The 27,128-nt window shown below is 39.8% G+C and overlaps 2 protein-coding genes across 5 annotated transcripts; one reads left to right on the forward strand and one right to left on the reverse strand.

Annotated features, from left to right (window-relative positions):
- Positions 1-29: 29 nt before the first annotated feature.
- ca7 (carbonic anhydrase VII) lies at positions 30-27,128 on the reverse strand. 4 transcript variants are annotated; one of them, XM_080293960.1, is made up of 8 exons: positions 26,859-27,128; positions 26,571-26,658; positions 6,824-7,021; positions 3,338-3,456; positions 2,967-3,062; positions 2,764-2,826; positions 2,497-2,652; positions 30-295 (listed from the first exon to the last, which is right to left on the reverse strand). In XM_080293960.1, exons 2-8 carry the CDS (start codon positions 26,605-26,607, stop codon positions 176-178), a joined length of 789 nt encoding a protein of 262 aa, XP_080150086.1. In that variant the 5' UTR covers positions 26,608-26,658; positions 26,859-27,128; the 3' UTR covers positions 30-175. The 4 variants fall into 4 exon arrangements, with proteins under 4 accessions (XP_080150086.1, XP_080150131.1, XP_026021815.1 ...); XM_080294005.1 differs by lacking the exons at positions 26,571-26,658; positions 26,859-27,128 and adding an exon at positions 9,639-9,750; XM_026166030.2 differs by lacking the exons at positions 26,571-26,658; positions 26,859-27,128 and adding an exon at positions 7,534-7,706.
- nae1 (nedd8 activating enzyme E1 subunit 1) lies at positions 9,186-17,051 on the forward strand. The gene is made up of 20 exons (XM_026166019.2): positions 9,186-9,325; positions 9,737-9,840; positions 9,925-9,985; positions 10,068-10,098; positions 10,214-10,285; positions 10,793-10,872; positions 11,899-12,008; positions 12,224-12,333; positions 12,426-12,488; positions 12,605-12,668; positions 12,749-12,840; positions 12,970-13,029; positions 13,125-13,258; positions 13,394-13,469; positions 14,117-14,156; positions 14,701-14,787; positions 14,900-14,992; positions 16,126-16,240; positions 16,332-16,381; positions 16,477-17,051. Exons 1-20 carry the CDS (start codon positions 9,276-9,278, stop codon positions 16,584-16,586), a joined length of 1,602 nt encoding a protein of 533 aa, XP_026021804.2. The 5' UTR covers positions 9,186-9,275; the 3' UTR covers positions 16,587-17,051.

The raw sequence follows: 27,128 nt of genomic DNA on the forward strand, positions 1-27,128 counted from the left end.
GGGGGGTACACCACCAGGGATGACAATTATTGCAACGTTTTACTTCTGTTTTACCTACAATCACAAACCCTTCAAGATAAGCTATCGTGAGGTGAAAGTATTCTCGTGTTATTGCAGTTACTGTTGTCTAAAAACAGCGTTGGTTATTTATGACTTCAGACCTCCAGAGGTCATATTAATTGGAGGAACGCACTCTCCTCCCTTTGATAGGCTGGGGAGGCCTGAAGTTGTTTTCCATCCGCATCTTCTGATCGTCGTCCTCTTCGGTGAACAGAAGCATTCTGAACATCCCCAGCTGCATTCAGAGGGACAGAAACATGAACTCTGGAAAAGACATTCATTTCCTGCACAACCCTTCCTCCATATTAGATGCTATAATAAGACAAATATGCAGAGTATAACTTAACAAATCCCATGAAAGGTCCAATAATCAACAACATATGCTCATCTCTAAAGCAAACCTGGCTTCCCATCTCCAAGCACACTTATACTGTAGTCATAATTCAAAAACAGATTTCTGTAAACAATTGCCTACAGCATTTGGGCAGTTTTCTGCAATAATTACTCAAACAGCAGCAGGTTTAGCAAATTTTTTAGAGGCAGTTTGATGCTGCACTGACAGCAGAACACACGTAGGATCAGCTTAGATCAATTTAGAACTTTCTAATGACCTTCTAGTGTTTCTCACTGCAAAGCTGTGGCTCACTGATGAGTTTTAATACAGCTCCATGGCACAGATAAAACAGCTTCCTAAACTTACAAGTACCCACAAAACCAAGTTAGAGTTTGGCACTTCCTCTCTAACTCTGTGTCTACCATTATGTAGGGAAATGAAAAACAGTAATTCCTACAGGAGTAATTCCTTATTATATAAAGGCTTTTCCCTGCTGGGTCTCCATGTAAGCAGTTTTCAATTAAATCCCTGTACCCATCCAGTCACCCATCAGGATAATCAGCTGGAGGGGATCAAAGGCTTGAGGAATGGAGTTATAGTCTGTGGGGCCAGTTGCCTGTCTTACATTCACCCCAAGCAATGCTACAGATATGGGTTTATAGATAGTTCATGACCAACACCCACAGTGCCTCCACCAATAAAACCTCTGGTTCCTCATGTACAATTATAGATTTGCAAAACAGGCAACTAGAGAAAATAAAGGGGAAAAAAAATCAACAAATTAATAGAATAATCCTGAGACTGGCCAGCAGTGGCTACAAGAGACTCACAGGGGGACCTGGAAGGCGTGTGCAGGCATCCAGTTAGTTAATTTTGACATCCTGCAGTTATCAGACCTTAACTTTCTGATTAAATTCTGTGCTAAGAGGCGTGGAAAAAAAAAAAAAAAAAGATCTTTATGAACTGTGGTTTGAAAACAAAGGAAACCTTGACTGGTGCAAAGATGGCAGCACATATGGACGTATGCAGCGGCACAGCGCTCCCAACTATTGTGCACCTTTTATGTTTTTACACCTTTTCATTGAGTCTTCCTGCAATCTACTGATCACTTTCATTCTTCAGGAACTAACAGACATCTGTCTCAGCTTTGAACCTGGACTTTACTTCGGATTGGACCAACAGTATCCCACCTGAGATTGCAAGACCACTGTGTCCTCTGTGGTTTACTGTCGGGAACAGCAAGCAATGCAGACGGCACAGGGAGAGGAAACGCAAGAGAAAAGTAGGGATGGAGCGCTTGCTATCGCTCCAGCTGCGAAAACAACACAAATCACCCCTTCCATCCTCTTCATTACCAATGCCAGATTTACTACAACCACTTTGTCCGGAGGTGTTGTCTGCTGACTGTAAGTCCTGGCTTCATCCAAACATCCACTGCCTCATTGGAGTTACCAGGTCAGACCCTACACCGCCAGGACCGCAAAACAAAGACTCTGATAAGGCTCTGTGCTTATGTGCTAGACCACCCCTCCCCCTAAAGGCTATTTTTTTCTTTCTATACACTCCCTGGAGACCAGTGGAGCATAGCCAACCATAATACAGACGAAGACTCGTGGCTGTCACAACTGAGTGATCAACTGGCGCTTCAATGCCTCAAGCTATACTGGCTTACAGATGAATGTAGGTCACGATTTCAGACAGTTTCACGGTTCTGTTTAATACGTTCATTTTTTAACTAAACGCTATGAAAAAACGATCACACCTGATATTCTTCTTCTGAAGCAACGATTGTAGATCTTCTACTTTAGTAAAACAGAGCTTTTGCCAGAGTCATTACCCACTGCTGAGTACTACTTAATGATGTCTCTGAGTGGCTGTATAACAGAACGTGGAATAATCATTATCTATTACAGATAAGATTATTGGTGGAGTATAGACTCATTTACTGTTAATGATTCATCCCCAACACAATCATGTCATGACAATACAGCCACACTTCTCCGTCTCCATTTTGTAGAACAGAAAACGTTTCTAATGCAAAACAAAAGCACTGCCTAAGTTAGAAACTGGGTGTGTAAAGTGGTCACAATTGCAGCACTCACCTGCTTTTCAGACACTTCGATTGGCTCCTTCAGGATGATCCAGATAACACTCTCGTGTAGCGGAGGTGTGGTTAGAGAGCCGAGGTAGGTCCAGTAGTGAAGACTGCTGGGAAGCAGGCAGTTGGGGTTGAAACCTTTGAAATCTGTGATACTGCCCTGAAACATAAAGACAATATAGCTGCAACACTGCAAAAATGCAACTCACAGACCATTCTTTTTTTTATATATGCAATAAAATAAGTCAACAATCACAGCTAGGCTACTCACTTTATACTTCACCATGTACAGAACATCTGTTATCATGTGGAGCCATCTGTGGTCATCACCTGTCTTACATAACAGATAGATATATTTTTACACACACATGCATGCGCCACGTTTCTCACATATTATTAACTTCCACTAAGATGGTTTCATACTATCATTATCGGGCATGAGGACAGAAGATGGGATTGAGAGAAATGTCTTACTTCTAAAAAGATACCAAGAACGGCAAGACCATCGGGCGCAGTTGATGCCTCTCCATACGTTTTGTACTTGACAGCATTCCAGTGAACTAAATGAAGCTACAAGCGGGGAAACAAAAAGAATAAGAAAAATAAGGTAAATAAATGAAGTCATGCATACCACATTGCAGCCCTTTCTGTGTGCTATGAAATAAGAGAATATCAGTATCTTTTTATGAGTATAAATATCTTTTTATAGCAAAGTCTGCACCACCACCTGTTACCATATACATTTTTACCAGTACACACACCCTATTATAATTATATAAGTTTTCTTAACCTGCATTTGGCCATCAGATACTGAGATAAAGGATTTAAACTCAACAGAAACCTACCTCAGATGCAAAGCCTTCTCCTGAAACAGTGTGTTCAGAGCCTCCATGTCCTTTTCCACCCCAGTGGAAATGAAATTGTTTCAGTCTGTAGGGGTTATCGAGTGGGCCTCCCTTGATCACTGTGGGAGATACAGAGAGATGTACTGTAGAGGTAAACAAAAAAAAAAGTGTTGGTGTTTCCGTGCAAGCACTTCCCCATACCTTTTGTTGTTTGATTTCTCTTCGCAGGTCTCTGCCTCACAAAATTTAGAGCCCTAAAATGTTCTTCTTTGCATGCTCTTTTCAGGAGTCGCTACAGCAGAGGCTCTGCTTCTCTCTGCTCTACTTACATCTTGTCTCCTCTTTTACGACATTCATGAACCACCTCTAAGGTCTCTTCCTCCTGCCTGGCAGTCCCATATTCAACATCTTTGGTCCAATAGAACCACTATCCCTCCTCTTAACATGCCCAAACCATCTCAGTCTTCCTTTAACTTGGTCTCCAAAATGCTCAACCTGAGCTTTCCTTCTGATGTACTCATTTCTGATTCTCATATGGTATAATCTCAGTGAAAATCTTAACATCTTCCATACTTCCACCTCCAGCTCTGAGTCCTGTTTTTTGTCACCAAAGATCACAATGTAATCTGTGAACTGTGCAAATATCACAGTTCACAGAGACTCCTGTCTGACCTCATCTGTCAACCTGTCATCAGTGTAGAAAACAAGAAGGGGTTTGGAGACAATCCATGATGTGATCTCACATCTACCTTGAATCCATCTGTGACTCCTAGCAGACGCCTCACCGCTGCCTTGTTGTCCTCATACATGTTCTATGCTTTCTCTAGAACCATGAAGACTTAGTTCAGCTCCATCTAACCTTCTCTATGTCACTCCATAGTGCCCTAAAATGACTTGTTGCATGCATAAATAAAAATAAAAGTGAATTTGAATATCTGCGAAGGCATTAGAAAATGTCATTTCATGAGAACACATCACAAACTATCCTTTGTGTAGCATCACACGAACGTCTGACATCATTAGTCAACACCCAGGAGTAGGGATGGGTATCGTTTAGGTTTTAACCGATACCAGTACCAAACCGGTACTTTTGAAACGGTGCCGGTGCTTAAACGGTGCTCGAACCGGTGCTTAAAGAATGAAGAACACAAACTTTGTCCAAAAACCTCTCATGTTTAGCTGTTTTTTTGTAAAAAGGCAATAATGTCAGCCTTTTCTGCAGCTATAGGGGATTTATGGTATCACTGTTGACTGGAAGCAGTGCTTAATCAATGGGGGAAAAAACCACCAACTTTGTCCAAAAACCTCTCATGTTTAACTGTTTCCCACTTTTTCTTTGGTCATTTTAGCCTTTTTGGCCAGGGTGAAGGGAGTATCTGTCATCAAACAAGAAGACAGCCACATGTAGCTATGATGATGTTTGCTAGTTCACCTTACGTGCATTCATTTAATAACGTGGTTAGCCTACTCAATGTAAATTACACACGAACAACATTAAGCTACTCACGCAGAGAAGAACGGCTGCTGCTGCCATCATCATCCGTCATCATTTCTGCTACACTGGCAGGGCTAGGGGCCAGGACTCTCCTCTTCGGGTTCTTGGGGGATGTTGCAAACTCCAGGACCGATAACAGGCAGTAGATGTGCTCGGTGTGAGGTCTCGCAGCAAGCTATCAAATACGGTGCATTTCTCTGCTTTTAAAAAAACACTATGTGTCGCCAGGTGTTTCATCAGATTCGAGGTGTTACCTCCTTTGCACAGCATCACCTTAAAGCACTTGTTGCAGGCTGCTGAGTTTGCATCTTTTGCTGTGAAGTACAGCCATACTTTTGACCGCTTCGCCTTGGGCGTTTCCATCTGTAGCTCTACTCTAAAAGAACGTACGCACCTGGGCCCGCCTACTACGCTTGCAAAGGTTAAATGATTGGCTGGAATCCAAAGCGTATGACATCTCAGGAAAAAAAAAGCACCAAAATAAAGCACCGAGATGTGCGCTGCTTTTCGGTCTCCATCATGGCACCGGATACCGGTACCCATCCCTACCCAGGAGGTTTCAAATCATCGAATTTTGCAGTCAAAGCTGATATAGAAGCAAAGTCTCCAATGTCACGTTTCACAGACCTCTGTGGGCACCAGCTTAAGCTTCAGATGCAAATTGCCAGTCTCATGCAAAATCAAGATTAGGATATTTTGAACTTGTTTTTCAGTTTTAACAAGGGTAAATAGTAACTTTAATCTATGCCACGATGAGAACAGGAGACCCTGCAGACTGCTTTGTGGCTGTGGTATGCATTGCTGGATGTGGACTTTTTCCACTGTTATGATGATTGTTATTCATTGTGATGCTGCTGACATCGTTGTGACAAAAAGGATCAGATGATTCAAGGTCACATTAGCTGTGTAGGAGTGGCACAAAATGTGAAACAATGATCAACAATATGATATTAATGTTAATAATAAGTAGATATCATTTTACACCATCTACATTGTAGTGATAAATATGTATAAATGAATAATGTGCAGAGTCAGGTAGCAATGTTGTAAATCCTGACCTTCGTAACGCTACTGTTAATATCTGTCTGAGGAAAGAAGAGCATAAACCACCTGCACTTATGAATCATGTTAGCTATTATAATTCTGTTTTATTATAACAACTTTAACAGTGTGCACCTGTCTCAGTATAACTGTTTTTGGCATTCCCAAAATGTTGATTCTGTTCACCTGGATGTGGCGTTTTCAGTGCGACAAACGTTTTGTCACTCATCCAAGTGAGTTCTGAGGAAGACGTGTAATGGCAAACAAACAACGGGTTTAGAGGATTTGTGCAGAACATTTGAAATACAGAGAAATCGTGCTAAGGTTGTAGTTGATGGCAGTTTTTTTGAGGGTGTTTTATTTCATCGTTATTATCGATATTTCAGCAAACAGCCATTTGGCTGTTTTGTGATAACCGTCAGAGCAAAACAGCCTACTTTTCCGAGCTTATCATTCATGCTAATGTCTGGCTGGTTAACACAGATCCACCCAGTGATAAAGACAAATATTGTCATCATAACCACTGAGATCATCCAACATCATTATATTTCTTGTCCAGCAGACAGACAGTCATGCAGATAAGTGCTGCTTACGCTTTCCTGCAGCATAATAAGAGGCTTATTTGCAAACTGTGATAATAATCAGCTTTACACGTGGTTTTGCTTTCGAGAAATCAAGGGAAGGATTACTGGAAGTAAACTTTTAGCACAGATTTCCCCCTCATGTAACTGGCAGCAGATGTCAGACTGAAGATCAAGTTTGTCTTCGGCTGCTATTATAGTTGCACGGCAGTTATATAAACTTCTAAAACAGATATGGGCATGTTTGTAACACATATAATACATATATAACACATATAATATAACTACAACAGGTAAAGTGGAACGAGAATATCATTGAAGTGAATTTAAAACAAACAAACAAACAAAACAAAAGCACTATTTTCTCACCTGAACGATCATCTGAGTCATTGAACTCCACAACTACGGAGTGTCCATTGTTGGAGATGTTAATGGAGGTGCAGTGGTCATAATTTGTCATTATAGGGCCTAGATCGCGGTCATGTGAGGCCTCATTGGGGACGATATCAATTGGTGATTGCCGGTTCCCCTCCGCAACAGGGTAGTTTTTATACCATGAAGAGGGACCTATGGGAGAAACAAATATAATCAAAAACAAACACATTTACAACACACACAATTCTGCAACTACAATGATCTGCACCAGATCTGTTGGTGTGTCACCTAACAATAAACCTGCAACTAAACTAATGAAGCTTTCTCCCTCCAGGCCACAACTAAAGGCTGGTGGCATAATCTAAAACTTTGGTCCTCAACAGGTATCGGGGAATTCAGATAGACTTTCTCAATAACATTAAGGCAATGTAGCACAGCACAGAATAAGTCTGCTTAAGAACATTAGACAGAGCAAAATTAAAAATATTACACTCTCTGTAACTCAGGGCAAATTCGACTGGACTGTCAGGTTGAGGTGAAACCGTTTATCCCATTAAGCGTAGGGCTAATCGGGATTTAAAGGCTGTCTTTAACGTCTGAGTAAAACACGAAGCACCGCAAACAGGCCGTTTATTCCAGTTAAATTGCTAATTGCCTCCACGCAGGAAAACAGTGCCTGGAGCTTGCAGGTTGGAACATCTCACCGTCCTCCTTCCCGTATCCCCAGTGATGTCCCGTCATTGTCCCTGTCTGCAGGTTCCAGTCGGACCAAGCGGCACTTCGTTGCGCACGTGAAGGACAGGTAGGGACATCAGCGGGTACAGCTGTTCAACAAGTTTACTGGCAATGGGGAAGGTACCTCTTTTTGCCACGCCCACACGTGTGGGCGCGCGCACGACCATTGAACGCTAAAATAGACACCTCGTTGAAAAAAAGAAAAATAAGCGAAATCAAGAATGTGATCTACTAAAAGGTGCCCTTTGAGAAATCTTCCTCGCACTGCTTCCATGATGTAGACATGCCAAATCAATATTATTTAGTTTGTGCAATATTTTTTTTGTTAATTGCTGCTGCTTGTAGGTTTGGGATCTTTATTAAATTTTAAAAAAAAATTGTCAAATTCTTAATTAGATGTATTATTATTCATCCGAAACCTTGGCCCCGTAGAAGTTTAATGTCACATTTGAGTATTTTACTAACATACAGATGTACTGTAATCCCCCTTTTTTCTTTAGGTATTTCTTTCTGCTTCAGCTTTATACTCTAAGCTATATACTATATTTTGTAATAATCTATTATATAGAAGAATACTTTATACTCCATACCACTTATTTTAAAGCTTTAGTTACTTTTTTTTTTAATTGTTATAGATCCCAGGAAGACCCAAGCAATTACAATCATAAACACCTGCAGTGATATAATCTGTATGATTCTTACAGAAGCCATTTTATATGAGTGAGGTATTAGGTATTGAAAATATATTTTCGATTTTTACACAGGTTGCACTAATAATAAGTTTACTTAAGTTAAAAGACTAAAACACTATTTAACTGTGCAAATAATTATGTTTAAACTCCTCTGTAGCATTACTTTTCAGGTAATAAAACGAACTGTTTTTTGTGAGTAACATCATCTCTAAACCATTCATCACAGCAAGTCTCACTGCCATCTTGTAATCCTTCATTTTCACTCTTTCTGCTATCCTTCTGTCATAAATCACCCCAACACTCGTCTCCAGCCACTCCACCCAGCCTGCGCTCTCTTCTTCACCTCTCTTGTGCACTTGTTTGGTACCTTGGTTGACCCCGGGTATTTAAACTCTGGGTATTTAAACTCATGTAACTTCACTACTCTTTACATATGCAAAGTCTCCCTCTCATTCACACACACACACATGTATTCGGTCTTGCTTCTACTGAGTTTAATTCCTCTTCTCTTCTCTCCACACCTCTACCTCTCCAGGCTCTCATCCACCATCTCCCTGCTCTCACCACAGATCACAATGTCATCTGAAAACAGCATAGTCCACAGAGACTCCTGCCTGACCTCATCTGTCAAGCTGCTCATCACCATAGTAAACAAAAAGGGCTTCAGAGGTGTAATGTGTCATCTGTAACTACTACATTTAAACAGACAAATTCATTAAAATCCCTGATAGCTAACCGAAATCAAAGGGGAAAAAACAAAACAGAAAATAGTGAGAAGAAAGATAAAAAGATAAAAGGCGGTCTGCTGAATACGCACAATATAAATATACAAATATAAAAGTGAATAAAATTCAGATTTGGAATCATTAAATGTGTTATTTCTAACACAATATTAATTATAACGCTGTTGATCTGTGTCGAAAGTGCAAGAGCGGATTTTCGAGCGGGCACTTTTGTGTCGAATCTGGCGCTGAGGAAGTCAATTTACGTTCGTTAACGTCACTCAACACATAGCTATCATGGCATCCACCAAAGCCTCGAAAGAGCAAAAATACGACCGGCAGCTCAGGTTAGTTTAAACAGCAGCGTAGTTTTCACAAAGAAATAATATCCCTCTCGCTAAGCGTGTGAAAACATGAGAGGTCACAGCAGCAACGCTGTTGGGGCAAAAGTGCTGAAGCTAGCTAGCGTTAGCTTGCTATGAGAGTTGCAGTTGAAATAAGCACCGGCGAGCTAATGCATTAGTAAGCCGTAAGAGTGATGTGACTGATGTGATGTTATGCTCTTTGTTTCTGTGAGGGCTCAGGTGTCACCCTGTTTGAACGTATTTATGAACAGCTCTTGATGGGCAGGGGCTGTCGATGAGGGTGCATCTTTCTTACCAGCAGCCGAGTCATTCTGGGAAAAGTAGCTCACTGTGTTTGTATAGCAAGTGATGATAAATGGCAACAAATGTCCGTGTTGTGCTGTGTGCTTTCAGGCTGTGGGGTGACCACGGCCAGGAAACACTGGAAAATGCACACGTGTGTCTCATCAACGCCACGGCGACGGGAACGGAGATACTGAAGAACCTCGTACTTCCAGGTGAACAGATTTTCCTCAGTGTTAGTGACCTTGCTGCAGGTGATGGTGAAAACATCTGACTGAATGAATTGTTCTGTGTGTCAGGTATTGGAGCATTCACTATAGTAGATGGGCACACAGTCACAGGTGAAGATGTTGGAAACAAGTAAGTGGTCATGTTTAGCTTAAAAGTATTTTTATTCTATCAGTTTTACTTGCCTGCTTGCAGCTGACCTCTCCTTTTGCAGCTTTTTCCTCAGGAAAGACAGCATAGGAAAGGTATGCGTTGCTGGCAGTTTCCATTTTCTCCCAACCTTCTCTTTTGTTCTTTTGTTGAAGTAAGCAGTGTATTTCCATATTTGTTTGAGTTCTTATCGTACTTTTTGTGCTGCAGAACAGAGCACAGGCTGCCACCGAACTGCTGCAAGAGCTGAACAGTGATGTCTCTGGAAACTTTGTCGAGGAGGTTGGTGTTGCTTCCCTTCCAAGGCAGTCTTGGCTGTCTGTAATCACGTGTACTGTCTGTAATCACATGGCAGCATGATTACACACACAAAAAAAACTACCAAAATGAATTTCATGTAACTTATCACTATGGCTGTATCCAGCTATTTTTATTTAAATGTGTTGCACAGCTATTTTGTTTTCAGCTAAAGATCATGAGATCATAACAAGATTTACCAACTTGGTCAATGTCTGAGCAATAGTTAAGTGTATGGTGAAATTATTTGACAACATGCCACATTAACTTTTCCAGCTGTTTTCAAAACCTTAATAATGTTTCAGTAGAAATTTTAAGCATCCGCAGTGTTTGTGATGTTGAAATGAAGATCTTCCTCCACCATTACACCAAGACAAATTCCACAAACTTGACAATAAACCTAACTCTGATTCAGATGAATGAAACATATGGTTTGTGAATTTATGACTTTTGCCACTCTGAAGCCTCTTGTAATTTCTGTCACACCTGCAGGGTCCAGATAAGCTTTTGGACAACGATTCAGAATTTTTCCACAGGTTTACCATAGTCATTGGTGTCCAGCTACCAGAAAGGTATGAGATCATCTTAATCCTTGCATTCATTTACAGTGCTGTGCTAAAATCTTGACCCACCTGTCATTTCTTTATACTGTGCTGGGAAAATAGAAAATTGGTGCAGTGTTTTGAGACAATGTACAAACATACACAGAAATGCAATGTATAAGGAAAAAACAGTTTGTGCAATTCTAACAAGCTTGAAACTCAACATTTGGTATGACCACCTTTATTCTTTAACACAGCCTGAACTTTCTTAAGTAAGCTTTCTTGTCATTTCTTTAAGTAGTTGAGGAATAGTTCTCCAGGCTTCTTGAAGCACATTAAAAAAATTTCATGGTGATGAAGAGCTTTGAATGATGAAGATGATCCCACACTGCTTCAATAATGAGGTCGGGGCTCGGGGTAAGCCAGTCCCCAACTGATAGTGTTTCATTGTGTGTTTTGCTTTTACTACAGTTCAGTGTGTTTGGGATCATTGTCACACTGAAATATGAGGAACGGAAGCTGATGCTAATTTTCCCTATTTCCTAAGGATATGACTTTCAGATACTGTTTATCTGCTGTCACAGTCACTTCTTGCCTTCTTCCACCTGGACATATTCGGCACTTTTCAAGGACTCTTAGGCACTTTTGAAGTCACTTTGGTGGTTCAAAAACATTTTTTTATGTTGGTCAAACTGTGTACTCTTTGGCATTTCATAGGTCCAACTACAATGATTTGGAAATTGTTTAAGAAAGATACAAGAAAGTCTGATTCCTTGGAAGAAGAATGATTCAAGCCTTTTCCACTGTACTGTAATACTGTAAAAAAGAGCTGATGAAGAAAACTACGGCAGGCCATAAGTCATTTATTCTTAGAGAACGTTCATACATATCTATTGCAAGATTTTCCAATCAAATTAAACCTCATTGTCGGGCTGCTTTTAACATATGCTTTTTCCTTTTATGTAAAATGTTAAGTCTTTTTGCAGAAAGTTTCAGGACTGACTTAATTTTCTTGCTGGTTTTATTTTCTGTCCAAATATCTTTTCAATCCAACAGCACGTGTTTGAGGCTCGGCTCAGTTCTTTGCAGTGCCTCTGTACCTTTCCTAGTCTGTAAGACCTACGGCCTCATTGGCTACATGAGACTGGTGGTGCAGGAGCATACAGGTAAGTTGCTCTTAGCAGCAGTTTTCTTCTTTAAATCCTTTTTATAGTCTTGGCATTCTACAGTTGGTATGTCTAACCCAATAAGTTCACTTTTCGTGAACAGTGAACTTGGTAGGAACATAGCCTATTTATGTATTAATATTTCACAAGTTACACAGTATATTTAAGAGTACTGACATGACACTAATATTGAATTTTTCTGCATCTCTCTTCAGTGATTGAATCTCACCCAGACAATGCCTTGGAGGATCTAAGGTTGGACCAACCCTATGCTGAATTTCAGAACCACATTAAGTCATATGATCTTGACAGCATGGAGAAGAAGGTATGCGTTTCATTTGTGCATGCACATTATTCAAATGATGCCAGGGTTACACATCCAATCATCTTCCTTTCTGTTCTTTATTTAATCCGTAGGATCACAGTCACACACCGTGGATAATCATTGTTGCTAAATACCTGGAGAAATGGCTCAGTGAGGTGCAGTATTACATTTTTCTTTTGCTTCTCTAGTGCCAAAATGTCTGACAGCTTCTTTAGCATTTCTGTTGCTGTGCAGAAGAATATAATTCTGCTTTTGCTGTTTGTCATTGTAGCATAATGGTCAGCCACCAAAAAACTACAAGGAGAAGGAGGCCTTCAGACAGCTCATTCGGGAAGGTACTTGTGGACCTGTGAAGATAATTGTGGACTTTTTCTCTTCATTTTATGTATACTATTTCTTTTTTCTTTTTTTTCAGGGATCAGGAAGAATGAGAATGGTGTCCCAGAGGATGAGGAAAACTTTGAGGAAGCTATTAAGAATGTCAATACTGCTTTAAATCCTACCAAGGTGACAAAATTTAAAAGCTCTTGGCTTCCTTAAGAGCTATCTTGTGTCCCACACAGCATATCTCACTTTTAACCCCCAACCCTCCATAGTTTAGTCTATTAAGACTTGTGAAATCTCTTGCTTCTGCAGATTCCTAGCGCTGTTGAAGACATCTTCAATAGTGAGCAGTGTAAAAACATCACAGCACAGGTTGTAATTTTTGCCCAATCTTTCCTATAAAAAAATACATATTTTAAGTTGTTTGCTTTTAATCTGTGAAGTATTTCTTGAATGTGTTTGTTTAGAGTCCATCCTTCTGGGTGATGCTGCGAGCTGTCAAAGAATTTGTTCACAACGAGGGAAATGGAAGCCTACCCGTACGAGGAACCATACCTGACATGATTGCAGATTCTCAGAAGTTTATCAACCTTCAAAATGTGTAAGTGGGGAAATATGTGGGTGCTCACTGTTTAATTAAACAAGAGCAACAGAGGTCAACTCAACAGTTCTGCATTTATTGATACATACTTGCCATTTGTGGGTGGTTTGACTTCTTATTTGTGTTTTATTACAGTTACAGGGAAAAGGCCATGCAGGATGCAGCAGCTGTTTCTAAACATGTAGAATCTCTGTTACAGTCTGTTGGAAAGGTATGGCGCAAAGCTGTGGAGTCAGTATAAAGCTTATATTTCTAAATTTAATGCATAATTAAGAACTGTGGACTCAGTAGCTGTTTTTAAAAAAAAAAAAAAAAAAAACGACTCAAAACTCACCTTTTTAAAACTGCTTTTGGTTAAGTTTTTGCCTGTTTTATTTTCTCTTTTTTAACCCTTTTTATGACTTGTAATCTTACGTGCAGCACTTTGTGATTCTGTCTTGAAAGGTGCTATATAAATAAAAATGTAATTTAATAATGAAATTAACATCTAGTGTGCTGAAAACAGTGCAGCAATCAGACTAGTGTGCTAGTCTGGAGAAGTATATGGTACAGTTTTTTAAAAAGTCATATCACAGCACGTGTTTATCACAGGTACATTTGTAGATCCTTCATCTCCATCCAAATAAGTTTAATTCATCAGCAAAGCCAAGAGTGATGAAGTTAATGCTTTTTCTACTAGAACCTAATATCTCCATCATGTGTCTTTTCTCTTTAGTCGGGCAGGGAGTCATGATATGATTGAGCTATAGAATTCTATAGAGTTTGCCCTCACATGCTCAGTATGGCAGTTTCACCATTTAATTTGACTAAAAACTGGATTCCTACAGTACTTAATTCTGCTTACGTTTTTTCCACTAGCCAGCAGAAAGCATTCCTGAGAAGGACATCAAACTGTTCTGTAAGCACTATGTTCTTTTATCAACGACCATTCACTCTGTGTGTGCATGCGTGTGCGCGTGCGTGCGTGTCAAGAGGGATAAATACTGTGTGTTTTTGAGGGGGCCCAGTTTTTATTGCTGTTCAGCTGGGCCCTGTTTAATTGTGTTGTGTAAAACCTGGAAGTTGGTTATAATTGATGAACTTCAAATAACATGGCTTTCAGATATGACTATTAATGGTAATTTAATTATTATTGATTTTACTAATGCCCTCCAGTGAGCTTTATTAACATCATATGACATTAACATATGTGAAACAAAGCTGCACAGTGCCATACATTCATTTGTAAAAATGAAAGTCTGTGTATGTGTTGCTTTACTGATATTTTCTCTGATATATATTTTCTATATATCAGAGTCTCTATTTCCTCTGAGCCTGGCCATTTTCAGCACGTTATTCTGTTACTTTTTCCTCTCATTGGAAGTGAACCGTGATATGATCTCTTTGTGACACCTGCTTCATGTGAGGCTAATCATTTCCTAACTGTAGATATTTGTGTTTAGGTAAGAATGCATCCTTTTTGCGGGTGGTGCGCTGCAGGTCTCTGGCTGAAGAATATAGTGTGGATACAGTAAACAAAGATGAAATCAGTAAGTTGGGGATTCATTTTCTCTTAGAGTAAACTCTTTTATGTTGGAGTCACGTCATGTTCTTGTTGCAACAAAGCCTACTTTTGTATTAACATCAGCTGTCTCCCCACAGCCTCCTGCATGGACAGTCCGGATAGTGAGATGGTCTTCTACCTCATGCTTCGAGCTGTTGATCGTTTCTATCAGCAGCACTCTCGCTACCCAGGTATGAAGTGCTTTAAGCTTTCCTCAACGAGGAAAGGTATATTGATCAAGCTTTGGATATGTAAATACATACTAATGTGGCCACTGACCATTAAGAAAAGAATAGCTGCTGCAACATTAAGAATCTCATCCAGTTTGTATACAGTCAGCATCTAAGCTATAGTCTTAAAAAGAGGGGGGGGGGAGGCTTGCAGGGTTTATCGAGAATACTTCTCGTCTTTTGTTAAACCATGCTTTCACCAGGTTGGACAATTCTTTTGCCTTCAGAAATGTCTTCATTCTTCATGGCACAGATTCAAAATGGTGCTGGAAACATTCCTCAGATATTTTTGATCATATTGACATGATGGCCCAGAGTGTGCCAAAGAAAATATCCCCCACATCCTTACACTACCACCACTAGTCTGAACTGTTGAAACGGGGCAGAATGGATTCATGCTAGCATGTTGTTTGCTAGATTCAAAATTTGGTGCGATCAAATGGTGCAAGAGAAGTCAAGATTCATCAGACCAGGAAACATGTTAGAACCACTTCAGTTGTCCCCGGTTGGAGAGCCCGTGTGAAGCTGACAGGAGTGGCACCTGCTGTGGTTTCTGCTGCTGTAGCCAATCTGCTGCAAGCATTGAAGTTTTGTGTATTCAGAAATGCTTCTCTGCATACCTCGGTTGCAACTAATGGTTATTTGAGTTACCATTGCCTTTCTATTAGCTTTAAGCCGTCTGGCCATTCTCCTCAGACTTCTCACATCAGCAGCCTACTGCCCACTGAATATTTCTTTTTTTAAAACCATTATTTGTAACCCTCTATGATGATTGTGCAGGAAAATCCAAGTAGATCAGCAGCTGACACACCCTTTTAAAGTTAAAGCCCCTTTGTTTTTCCCCATTCTGATGCTCAGTTTGGACTTCAGCAATTCACTTTGACCATATCTATATGCTTGAATGCACTGAATTGCTGCCATGTGACTGGTTGGTTAGATATTTGTATTAATGAGCAGTTGAACAGCTGTACCTAACAAAGTGGGCAGTAAGTGCATGCTACAGTCTGATTTTACTTCCTGCTGATGCCAGAATACAGAAACAGAACTGATTTCTTTATTCTCATGTCTTTTCCCCCTGTGTTTACTCTCTTTAGGCGTTTACAACTACCAGGTGGAGGAAGACATTAGCAAACTGAAGGTCTGTGTGAACAGCCTACTGCAGGAGTACAGCCTCAATGTCAACATCAAAGACGACTATATCCATGAGTTGTAAGTCGAGGCCAAAGCTGGATGTGCTGTTTTGAGTAATTGTTTCAAAAATACATAAGTAAATATTTGCTTTCTGTTTATACATCTGCAGCTGTCGATATGGAGCGGCAGAGCCACACACAGTTTCTGCATTTTTGGGAGGTAAAGTTTTGATTGATTCCTACAGCATTTCTTTGTGAAACAGTGCTGATGAGTAAGATATATCTGTTCAAATCTTTCATTACGTTTTATTTTAGGATCAGCTGCTCAAGAGGCCATAAAGATTATCAGCCACCAGTTTGTGCCATTTAACAACACTTTCCTTTACAATGCAATGTCACAGACGTCAGCCACGTTGAGTTTGTGAGTACGATTACTGAAGCTGCTTACGGAAAAAATGAGAGAAAAATGGCACAAGGATAAACAGGAGTGTAAGAGATCAAACTGTAAAACTGGACATTGGGATTTGATTTTTACAAACATGCATATACTTAAACCTAGAAGTGCTTCTCACTGAGAAGAAGCATTTTAGACTGAACTGTCAGTTCATAGTGTTTCAGCTTCTTCTCAAAGTTCGGGAAATCAAGAGTTCACCCATCACACACTTTCTGTTAAGCGGACCTTTAAGCCAGAAATGAAACTGTCAGATTCCAAACCTCAATGTAGTATTTTCATTTGAAATTCAACATTTATGGATGATGTATTACAGTGTAGTGGCACTTTGTATACATTAGTCACAACTGTCTTATTGTATTTGGAACAAGCTATGTAAAACTTTAGCGTTGAACTGTCTTGTATTGCGATAAAACATTAAACATTTTATTTGATGTGTTTTGGGGGTTTTTGTGTGTTTTTTTGTTTTTTTTGTTTTTTTTTTATTATCAGTAAACCTAAGTCACATATGGGTTCACTTCTGGAAAACACTTAAAGTGACTTTTTGATTTGTTTTGCAATGATTTCAGTTCTTCATCCTGAATAAATGTTTGATGACTAACATGTGAGCTTCTTGAGGCCTGTAATGTGACCCCTGGAAAGATCCACATGAAACCGCCGTGGTATTTTTATGAGGGTTTGTTAACATTATCTTTACTCAACACTAGATGGCACTCCTCTTTTTTTTTTTTTTTTTTTTTTTTACCATTTGTTGGTCATCATGTAGTTGCAAGTTTATTTAACATTCCTACACAGTGACCAGTACCTGGATGCTGACCTTTGGATACAGACTGAGTTTGACTTAATCAGAGGTAGGATGTTAACAAAAAACCTTTAGTGTTAATGATTAACCAGTGTGTTGTTTCTCACCAGCTCTTTTTACCTACTGTGCAGTGTGGAGCACACTGGTCTTTCTTTTGAGAGCGATCTAATATGTAGCACAGCCTTGAGAGGTGGTTATGTGATATAACTGGTGCACAGGGTAAGGTTTGCTTTTTTTCTTTTTCCAGACTTGAGCTGGATGGAAATTTAACCTTAGCAGACCTCTTCTCCTCTCCAAATCTCCCCATGTAGATATCTGTCAGAGACTCTCACTCTCATACCCCCCGTCACCGTCTGTCTGAGAAGGATAGAGCAGGTTGCCAAGAACTACTCTGGCCATTTTCTAAATCAAGAATTTGTCCGTTGCCTCTTAGAGATTATCACAGCTCCATCCATCCGCTGCCTCTAAGAGTACCACGCTGTAACAGTCCCCTGTACAGTGAAATTCTTTCTTTGCTGTCCACAGATGCCATGCAGAATACATAAGTAGAGTAAATGATAATTTCAAAACAATAGAAACGGCTATAAACTACACTAAGTACAATAAAAGACAATAGAAATATAAGATATGCAAAATATATACAAATAAATTCAGTTTATTCACAGGTATCCATCCGAACATGTTCAGCGCTGGTTATACTAGGATGTCTTCGTTTCTGCTACATACTGTCGGAGTGACAACAGTAACTCATGTGTCTTCTTGTAACCCAAGGCCCCCACTCATGTAAGGATGTCGACTGATAAGAGATTACAGAAACGAATAAGCAAAGAAGAGCTTTTTATCTGACGCAACAGACCAGCCGTTTGTCTTTTTTAAACCTATTTTTTTCTCTATTGAAGGACTCAGAGTATAAAAAAAATCAAGTATTCAAGTAAAAATTGCAGGACATTATGCTATGATAAAGGGAAGGGTATCATGTAAAGCCGCTTTAAAATCCAACTAAATACTTCTACCTAAATAAATATTAGAAACAAAATGACAAAAAGTCAACTTCAGTCAAAGTAGTACTTTGTCCTGTAAGAAATATCACCTTTGCTTCATCACGAGATCCCTAAAAAATGTTGATTATACAGTTTTGTTAACAGTGGTGCAGATTGTAATTGTGTCATTGTTTACCACTGACACACACACAGCAAGCAGCCCTCCTTCTGCAGTGGTTGTAGGCAAACTAACATGTTTGCTTTTCAGTTGCCAGTGATTTGTTTGGTAAATTGACGGCTTTGAAAAGAACCGAAACTGCATTATTTAAATATGGTTGAGTGAAACAAGTGCAAACGCACATTAGTCTTGAAACACATATTAAGCACAACATAAACCCAGGGGTAGAGCGACCCCTCACACTGTAGCAAACAAATATGTTATCACAAGATCAGAAGTTAATCACATCTGTTGCACATACTGATTACTGGACCTCAGCTTGCAAGTGCTTTATCTTGAAGCTACAGCAGAGGCCCCACACTGGAGACGTGAGTGTGTTAGGGGCCGTGGGTCAAAGGAGGTGGTCGTTAACGCTAAAACCAATCTGTAAATGAGTGGCAAAGTCTGCAGAATGGCCGCACTGCCAATGAGGATTCTGGCTGAAAGCTTCTAGCAACAAATGGAGAGCAAGGGCGGAGGGAACTGTATGAGTCAGCGTAAGGAAATGAAGAAAACTGCACAGTAAAGATGGCAGATTTACGGGCACATCCCCCACACGGACGAGGGACCAGTGTCCCCTTTGTCACATAATATGTCACTGGATAAAAGGTTGCATTTAGCACACACGTCACTAACAAAGTCAGAGTGAAGAGTGAAGGCGGTGAAAGAAAAAACCTGCAGCACTCGAGAATAATGTTCTCTGATGGTTCAGGGCTGTTACTTTGAATGATTTACCTGGCAGATATCCAACTTGTTCACCTCCTCGTGAGACCTGGGCTGAATTAAAAACAGTGCAGAGCGGAGTGTTGAATGTGTTTGCAGGAGGACTGCAGGAGGCCGGCATGCTTTAAACCTCCTAGAGGTCTGCCAAGGGTTCTCTCCATTCTTCCTCTAAACAGAAGGAGCTGCATGCTTGGATTTAACACCTTTGCTTTCTTAAGAATGTACCTAACTTATATTTCAGTATTGTGTTGATTTGACTGGTGTAAACGGCTCCTTTTTGACGAAGGAGCTGTAAAGCCTGTTCATTTGAGTAAAGCAAGCTTGCAATTGTGTTCCTGGAAACAGCCAGCTGGTTTGTTACACAGAACCACCTGCAGTGTGTTCCTTCAAAGGTTTTAGGAAAAGGGCAACCATTAGTCTATCTGTGTGTACTAGCTAACTTAAGGAACCACAGAAAGTGAAAAATGGGAAAGAGAAATGGGAGGTTTGAAAGATAGAAAGTTGGCATCAGTACAGGAAACATGTCTACTTTATTGTCACTGTAGCTGTGACCTTATTGGTCAGTAGTTCCTGAGAGGACACAGATTGGTCCCTCACGAGGTAGACTATTTTATTGTGATGTTGCACGAAATAAGCTGCCTCACAAAGTAAAGTGGAGGACTCGGAAGAAGTCTCCTTGCATGACGTGTGATCAGGATGTTTAGCACAGTTTCCCAGTGGCAGAAATGTTCCTGGTTCAAACATCATGGTCAGCCGTGGCCTTTCTTTTTGAAGAACCTCTTTAGGTTCTCTTTGAGCACTCTGGTTCCTCCCACAGCCCAAAAACACGTTTGTTATGTCAACTGGTGATTATATCAGGATCAGAATAAAAGGTGACAAGCATGTATGGGTGTGTATGGTTGTCCTGTGTTCACTCAGTAATGGATGGACCATCTGTCCAAAGTACCCATTTCTTACCTATGACACTTCTAATAGGCCTCATCCTACCCAGAACATTGAGTTGGATAAGTGGTTAAGAAAGTGGATGAATGGGGTTCAAAACAGTTTCAAGATTCACAAATGCATCTTTAGAGAATACATTTGCCATCTACAAAACCTACTAGGAAATCCAAAGCTCTGCAATTTGATTTTGCTGACCACTTTTTGAACTTAAAATGCAAACCTAAGAGAGCATGTGGTGAGTGATCACACCAGCTGGTATGCCAGTGAGTTACACAGATTTTCCAAACTTTGCCTTTCGTTTGCTCTCAACCGCAGTAGGAACGCTTTCTGTCTTTATTTCATACGGTAGTGACACTGTTGTGATCACAAAATGAGTCCACAGACAGGCAGACGTATAAACATTCAATCTTGTGTGTTAGTCTTTGTGTTGTAGGAGTTTGCAGAACAATATTTTACCATGAAGATACACAAACACAGGCTACACAAATTCACAGGTGCAAGCAAACACTAGTATTAAATATTATATGTTAAGATAAGGATATCTGACATTGGGAGTTACAAACGCATTAATCTGAAAAAATGTGCGATAAGAGTAGAGCTCACTGGATAATTTCTTTTTCGAACCATTCTCTGTAAACTCTAGAGATGCTTGTGTGGGAAAATCCCAGTAGATCAGCAGTTTCTGGTCTGAAGCCCTCAGACGTGTCTGTTTGGCCCCAACAACCATGCTACATTCAAACACACTTGAATCACCTTTATTCCTCATTCTGATATTCGATTTGAACTTTACGGGTCATCTCGGCCATGTCTGCATGCCTATGAGTTGCTGTCATGTAATTGGCTCTGACTATTTACATTAAAAAGACCAAGCAGCGTGTTTGTATTACTTTCCCAGCTTTGCAATCTAAAACGGTAAACTCTAATTAAGGGAGGTTTTTATATTTATTATGATCTAAATATTGCTATCAGCATGTCCTGATTTAGATTTGATTTTTATTATTTAAAGACTGGTGGACATTATCAATTAAAAGGAGCTAAGCTGAGAAAACTCCCAGTGTGCATCCTCAAGTATAATACAGATCAACGGTATCATCGGATGTGTCTGTTATGATTTAGTACACTGGAATGAAATCATAACAAACATCCTGACGAGACTTCCACATAACTTAAACATGCGGTCATTGATGTTTCTAAGATGTTCATCTGTGTGTTAAAGAAGGGCAACATTACAATATGCCAAACTGAACCTTACAACACATCTGATATGCAGCTGACTGTTGTGGCTGTACAATCTTGATAAACTTGGTACAGGTCAGAAGCCCCAGTTGTCACTAGCGATCTGAGATTTGTAACACTGTCAGATTACCAGTGATTTTAACTCAACTTGACTTGTCATAGTAAGAAAATCACAGGTCTAGCAAGACTGAAAATGACCTCCACGCAATACCTAAATTGAGCCCCTGAATTCTGAAGGATATCTGGATAATAGAATAGTCTTTGATATTTAACTAACTAACTGATCAAATCCAGGATGTGGATCCACTACTTTGAAAGTTAATCACTTCTCTTCCGAGCACCTTCTAGTAAAATTTGGGTTATCCTTCTAGCAAACAGGCAAATTATGAAACAGAAGAACTAAACCTATTACATAAACTTCTTGGTGGAGATGGTAATAATAGAAACTATCTTGTGACCACATCAGCAGATGAGTTCTGAGACCACACTCATCCTAATAACTGTGATAATGATAATTCATACAGGGAGTTACAAATGCAAAAGGCACTGACCAGTGGGGAAAAGCAACAACTATACATCTGTAAAGACATTTGAATACTGTGCACATTTGTTGACATAGGTTGTGAGTATAACCACAGAGAAACAGATGGACATATAAACACTTGTCACAGTTACCATCCATCCATACATCCACTTTCTTCTGGTAGTCCAATTCAGGGTCATTGGGCAGCTGGAGCCTTTCCCAGCTGTCACTTGCCGAGAGCTGGGATACAGCCTGGAGAGTTTGACAGGCCACTGCATGGTTAACAATTATCACAACTACCTTTGGTAAAGATTAATAGGAGGGTGGGTATGTTTGTTTATTGTCTGTCCTCTTCTACCATCTATTCATCTGGATTTATGTTCCATTACTGGGTAGGACTTCAGGGAGTCTGGAAATAGGCATATCCAGATGGAGTCAGAGATTCAGCCCCCACCCCCTATGTAAGACCTGGGTGTCACCTTACACTTCTAAAATGCATAAACAAATGGGGAGGCACACACACATACACACACACACACAGCCAGCTTGATAACTGTTATACACGATGGATGGTTAATCATCCTGTTTTAAATTGATCAAGTGCACAGATGTCTTTGCATTTGTCCTCCTAACAGTTACTGACATGCTTGCGTGTAAATATCTTAGATTCTTGAACGTACGACAGTGTTTGCAGACAGTTTACTTCAGAGGTACATGAAACGTGCTCCAGAGTGCATTCTCCAAGAGCCATTCTTATCTCTGTCGTCGTACTCTGACATTCTCCTCATCGCTGAGATCAGACGGAAACGAGGCAGCCTGAATTCCACGCTGGTATAAAAACAGTGTTACTCTATGCAGTCATATCTATGTGTGTTTTATGTTTTATCAGAAGGGGATCTGTCATAGTGAGGTAAAGACAAAAAATGTCTTACCTCAACAGACCCTTATCGGTTTCTGGGAATACCGACAAAGGGGTGAGATGAGATGTGGCTTGGTGGGCAAAGAGATTAGCGCTGCTTTGTAAGGAATTTCGACAGATATTATTCCTTTCTCATGAGTTGGTATGTAAAGAAAGACATTAAGTCATTCTTTGTTGTGACTCATGCTTTTTAAGTCGGTTTCAATAAATAAAGTAGGTCTGGTAACATTAACAACAGAAAAACAAAGATCTATTCCAGCATCTACTTCTAAAATACTGCAAGTAGAGAAAAAAAATAAAACTACACTTCATGTTTTGTTCATTTAGGACACAGCTAGAGCTTTTATTTGGATTTGTCCTGGGATTTTTATGTGTTATATTTCAATAAAAATGATTTCATGCATTTTCAATGTGATTTCCAGGAAAAAGATGAAAGAATATTAATAATAACCAGAGCAGTTTTAAGGGAGTAACTCACAGGGGCTTAAAATCTTTCTCTCACAGTTATTCATGTTGACGTGTTTAAACGTTTAACTTTATCAAGTAAGCAAGAGAAATTAAACACCATTTTCTTACACGGTGCACCGTTGTGTAGAATATTAAACTCAAAGCAAGATCAACAAGGCTCCGCGGCTAGATATATGATCATCTTGGCTAGAAGAGGAGTTTTTACAGTGAGGAAGTCTCAGGTGGCATGCATGACTTGGATGATGGGTATTGTTTCTGTTCCACAGCCTCTTGCATAGATTTTGGTTTCATTTACTTCTAAAGTAAACTGGTAGCACACCATGTGAATTCAGAGTGATGTGTGTGTGTGAAAGCAAGAGACCGAGAAGGAGTAGCGTCTGCCACAGGGTTTATGAAGAGGACATGTTCGGGATGAATTTCTCAGATACGTGACATAGCTTCTTGCATACATGTAGCGGTGCATATGGTTAGTATACACCGCTAACCATATGCATGGATTACATACAAGTCCTTTATTGCAAGATCAGCTTTATAATAAGTAGCCTTCTGCTGTTGGAGGATGCTTAGGAGAATGCAAAAGGTGGTAGCAGTAGCACCAAAGTAAAAATCCCCGCAGTACAATACCCCAAGATGCACACACACACACACACACACACATAGACATGCTCTTTAAGTGAGTAAGTACGCTGCATGGGAGCCTGTACATGGTGTCATCCACAGTTCAGATCACAGCATTACTCAGATTCCTCTCTGTAATTATACTGGCAGGCCTGATTCAGCTTTATATAAAATGGGGGTATGGTTTAGATCATCCTAAAATCCTCCTAAAAAAAACTCCATCGCATACACACACACATGCAATCATATACAGAATCAAAAGATACAATAGAGAATAATCAGCTTGTAAAATAAATAAAAAAACCTCTCAGCCTTGTGTATGTGTACACATTAACTTCTGTGCCCACGTGTACGGGTGTTTGTTGGTGTTTAGAGACTGTAGGGGGGTTTGGGGGGCGTTTTATGTACGTGAATGCTTGCGCCTTTCATGTGTCAGCAGTCCAGGATACACTCCAGCCGCAGAGAAACTACAGAGACCCATAAATGCAGCAGTGTGCCCTGGCGGGGTGGAGGAGGAGGAGACAGAAAGAGGGAGAGGAAGGGGTAACCTCAACAGGGGATTGCAGCAAATATGTAGAGTCTAATCCTCTCATTAGACAGCAGGGGGTGCGTGGTGCAATCAGATTCAAGCAGGGAGTGGGGAGAGCCTTGTCGGGAGTCTGTGGCCTGGCAGAACACTGGGGAAGATGTCTGCAGCTGTAAGAATATTATCTAATCACAGGAGCAGACATACTCGTGCACGCAAATTCACGTTTAATCACCGAATTCTGATTAAAATTCAAAGTTAAAAACAGAACTACTCAGGCAGAGAGCTGTGGATGCTGATCTACTGGTATTTTTTTAAAAGCTTCTCCCCCTGTGTATATGACTTTCTCCTTCCATCTCGAGGCTGAAAAACAACACTTGTTTCACACTGCAAACATCCACAATCGTCTACAGACATTTTGCTGCCTCAGCTCTTGCTTGCTGTACTTGTTCTACTTCCTCTGCTGTGTGGGATTTTTTTTTTCCGAGCAGTTGGTTTTTAGATTTTCATTTTGAAGGGGTGAAATTTTGAAATAAGTTGTGGCAAGAACGTGAAAAAGAACATTTCTGAAACTAGAGCTATTTATTTGAAGAGATTGAATTTAGTTTAAAGCAGAGGCGGAGCCAGACATTTGAAACACCCGGGGCTTAGCCCAAAGGGTAGTATGCATGTGGGATTTTTCTTTTTTTCTTTTTTTTTTTGGGGGGGGGGGGGGGGGGGTGTAGAAATGACTGAAAGATTAATAGGCTCTGTTTTGAGTTTTGTTCAAAAAAGAATGACTTCATATAGGGAAAAATATATATCACATGTGCAGGACACCTTAAACTAGTTTTTTAATTAAGCAGCGAGGCAGAACAAGGTCAGGGCTGTATCAAGACACAGGGACTAAACCCCAATTCAACCAGACCCAGAACTGATCCAGAATTAAAACAGGACTACAACAGTTCAAAATCAGGACTACTGAGGACTTAACCAAGACAGAACCACAATCAGAACTAGATGATAGCACTAAAAATCATCATAGACCTGCACTACACTTGTTTTTTAATTCTACCAAAGTCCACTATTTAGATTGAGAAAAGTTTATATAATTATTTAGCCTTGTTGTGCAAACAAGCCTGCAGAACTTAATAAATACAGAATTTGAAAAATAACAAACCTAAAAAGAAACACTAGGTACGAGATACATGAGGACCTATGATACGGTGATACTTTTGGTAAACAACCATTTGACTAACATGTGTGTCTCACCTGCTCTTGTTCCACCTCTGTTCTGTCCTCGTTCTCCTCTCTCTCCCTCTTTGTGCTGACAATCATCAAATATACAGTTGAAACCAGATATTTACTCTTCAGATAAAAACACTTTTTTAATTGTAACATCAAATCAGACTAAATGTTTTTTTTTTTTAGATTGATAAATATAAAAACATATTTGTTAACTTTAAGAGTAAAGAGAGAAACTATCTGTATTTCTTAATAGCAAATGGCACCAAATTGTATTCAAACTGAGCCACACTTATGGAGCTCCACAGTTCTTTTCCTGGTGTTTTGGTTGACATCTCTTGATTTTCCCATGTCACAGAAACAGTCTCTGTGTTTTGCCTTATATGCATCCACAGCTGTGCCACCAGTTTACTCACATGGACTCTACTAACCTATCAGAAGCTTCTTCAGCTCAGAATGGAATCGTCTGAAGTTTTCTTATTAATTAACAATAAACTTAGTGTATATGTACTCCTAAATATGATGAAAGTGATAATAAATAGAAGCTCTGTCTCTCTTTATTCTGACATTTAACTAATTCAAAATATATTTCAATATTTATCTAAAACAAAAGTTTACTCTAAATTGATGTTGTACAGTAAAAATGTTTTATGTTTTCTCCCTAAAGTGTAAATATCTGGTTACAAATGTGAACATCCTGCTGTGTACTGAAATCCCTCTTGTTTTGCATAGAAATATACTGAACAACATACAAAGCATAATATATAAAATAACATTTACCTGAGTTTTTTCTTTGAAAGAAGCCTCTAATGTCCATTCTTATATTTCAGTGCATAACTGAAACCGATTTAGTCGGGGAGGGTAAGAACTGAAAATATGAAATAAACACACGTAAGCTAAGACTCTCTAAAGAAACAGCATTTGTTCGGCTTTTCATTTCGCCATTTGTTGATTCACTCGAAGAGCAAGTAACGTAATATTGGTCAAGTGATCAGTTTGATATCAATCTTTCGTGATGCACCGTCATATTTACATTATTTGTACAGTACGAATGATTTGCTTTGGTACCTGGTCAAACTTAAGCTCTCCTTAGTATGGCTGGTTCCGTTTCTCCAACAGCGCACTCACTGCTGGCAGCAGCTGTCCCGCCCCCTCGCTCAGTTGCTTAGTGTCTGAGCTCGAATCATACCAATATCAGGGGGGATTCACGCACAGTCGTAAATTCCCACAGTGTGCACTATGTGCTTCGAATATTGTGTGTACTTTTTGTTTTATACAGTTGTCAGCCAGGCATCTAACTATGAAAAATTACACTCCAAAAGACCCCGGGGTTCTGAC

This window comes from Astatotilapia calliptera, chromosome 1 (assembly GCF_964374335.1).
Source record: "Astatotilapia calliptera chromosome 1, fAstCal68.1, whole genome shotgun sequence".
NCBI lineage: Eukaryota > Metazoa > Chordata > Actinopteri > Cichliformes > Cichlidae > Astatotilapia > Astatotilapia calliptera.

Excerpts from the sequence above, each read along its gene's own strand:
- nae1 (XM_026166019.2), top strand. The coding sequence starts at position 9,276 with ATGGCATCCACCAAAGCCTCGAAAGAGCAAAAATACGACCGGCAGCTC. Across the intron at positions 9,841-9,924 it reads GAAGAACCTCGTACTTCCAG|GTATTGGAGCATTCACTATA; the intron begins GTGAACAGATTT and ends TCTGTGTGTCAG. Across the intron at positions 12,489-12,604 it reads TGGAGAAATGGCTCAGTGAG|CATAATGGTCAGCCACCAAA; the intron begins GTGCAGTATTAC and ends TTGTCATTGTAG.
- ca7 (XM_080293960.1), bottom strand. The coding sequence starts at position 26,607 with ATGGACATTAGAGGCTTCTTTCAAAGAAAAAACTCAG. Across the intron at positions 7,022-26,570 it reads CTTTCAAAGAAAAAACTCAG|GTCCCTCTTCATGGTATAAA; the intron begins GTAAATGTTATT and ends TTTCTCCCATAG. Across the intron at positions 296-2,496 it reads TCGAAGTGTCTGAAAAGCAG|CTGGGGATGTTCAGAATGCT; the intron begins GTGAGTGCTGCA and ends CTCTGAATGCAG.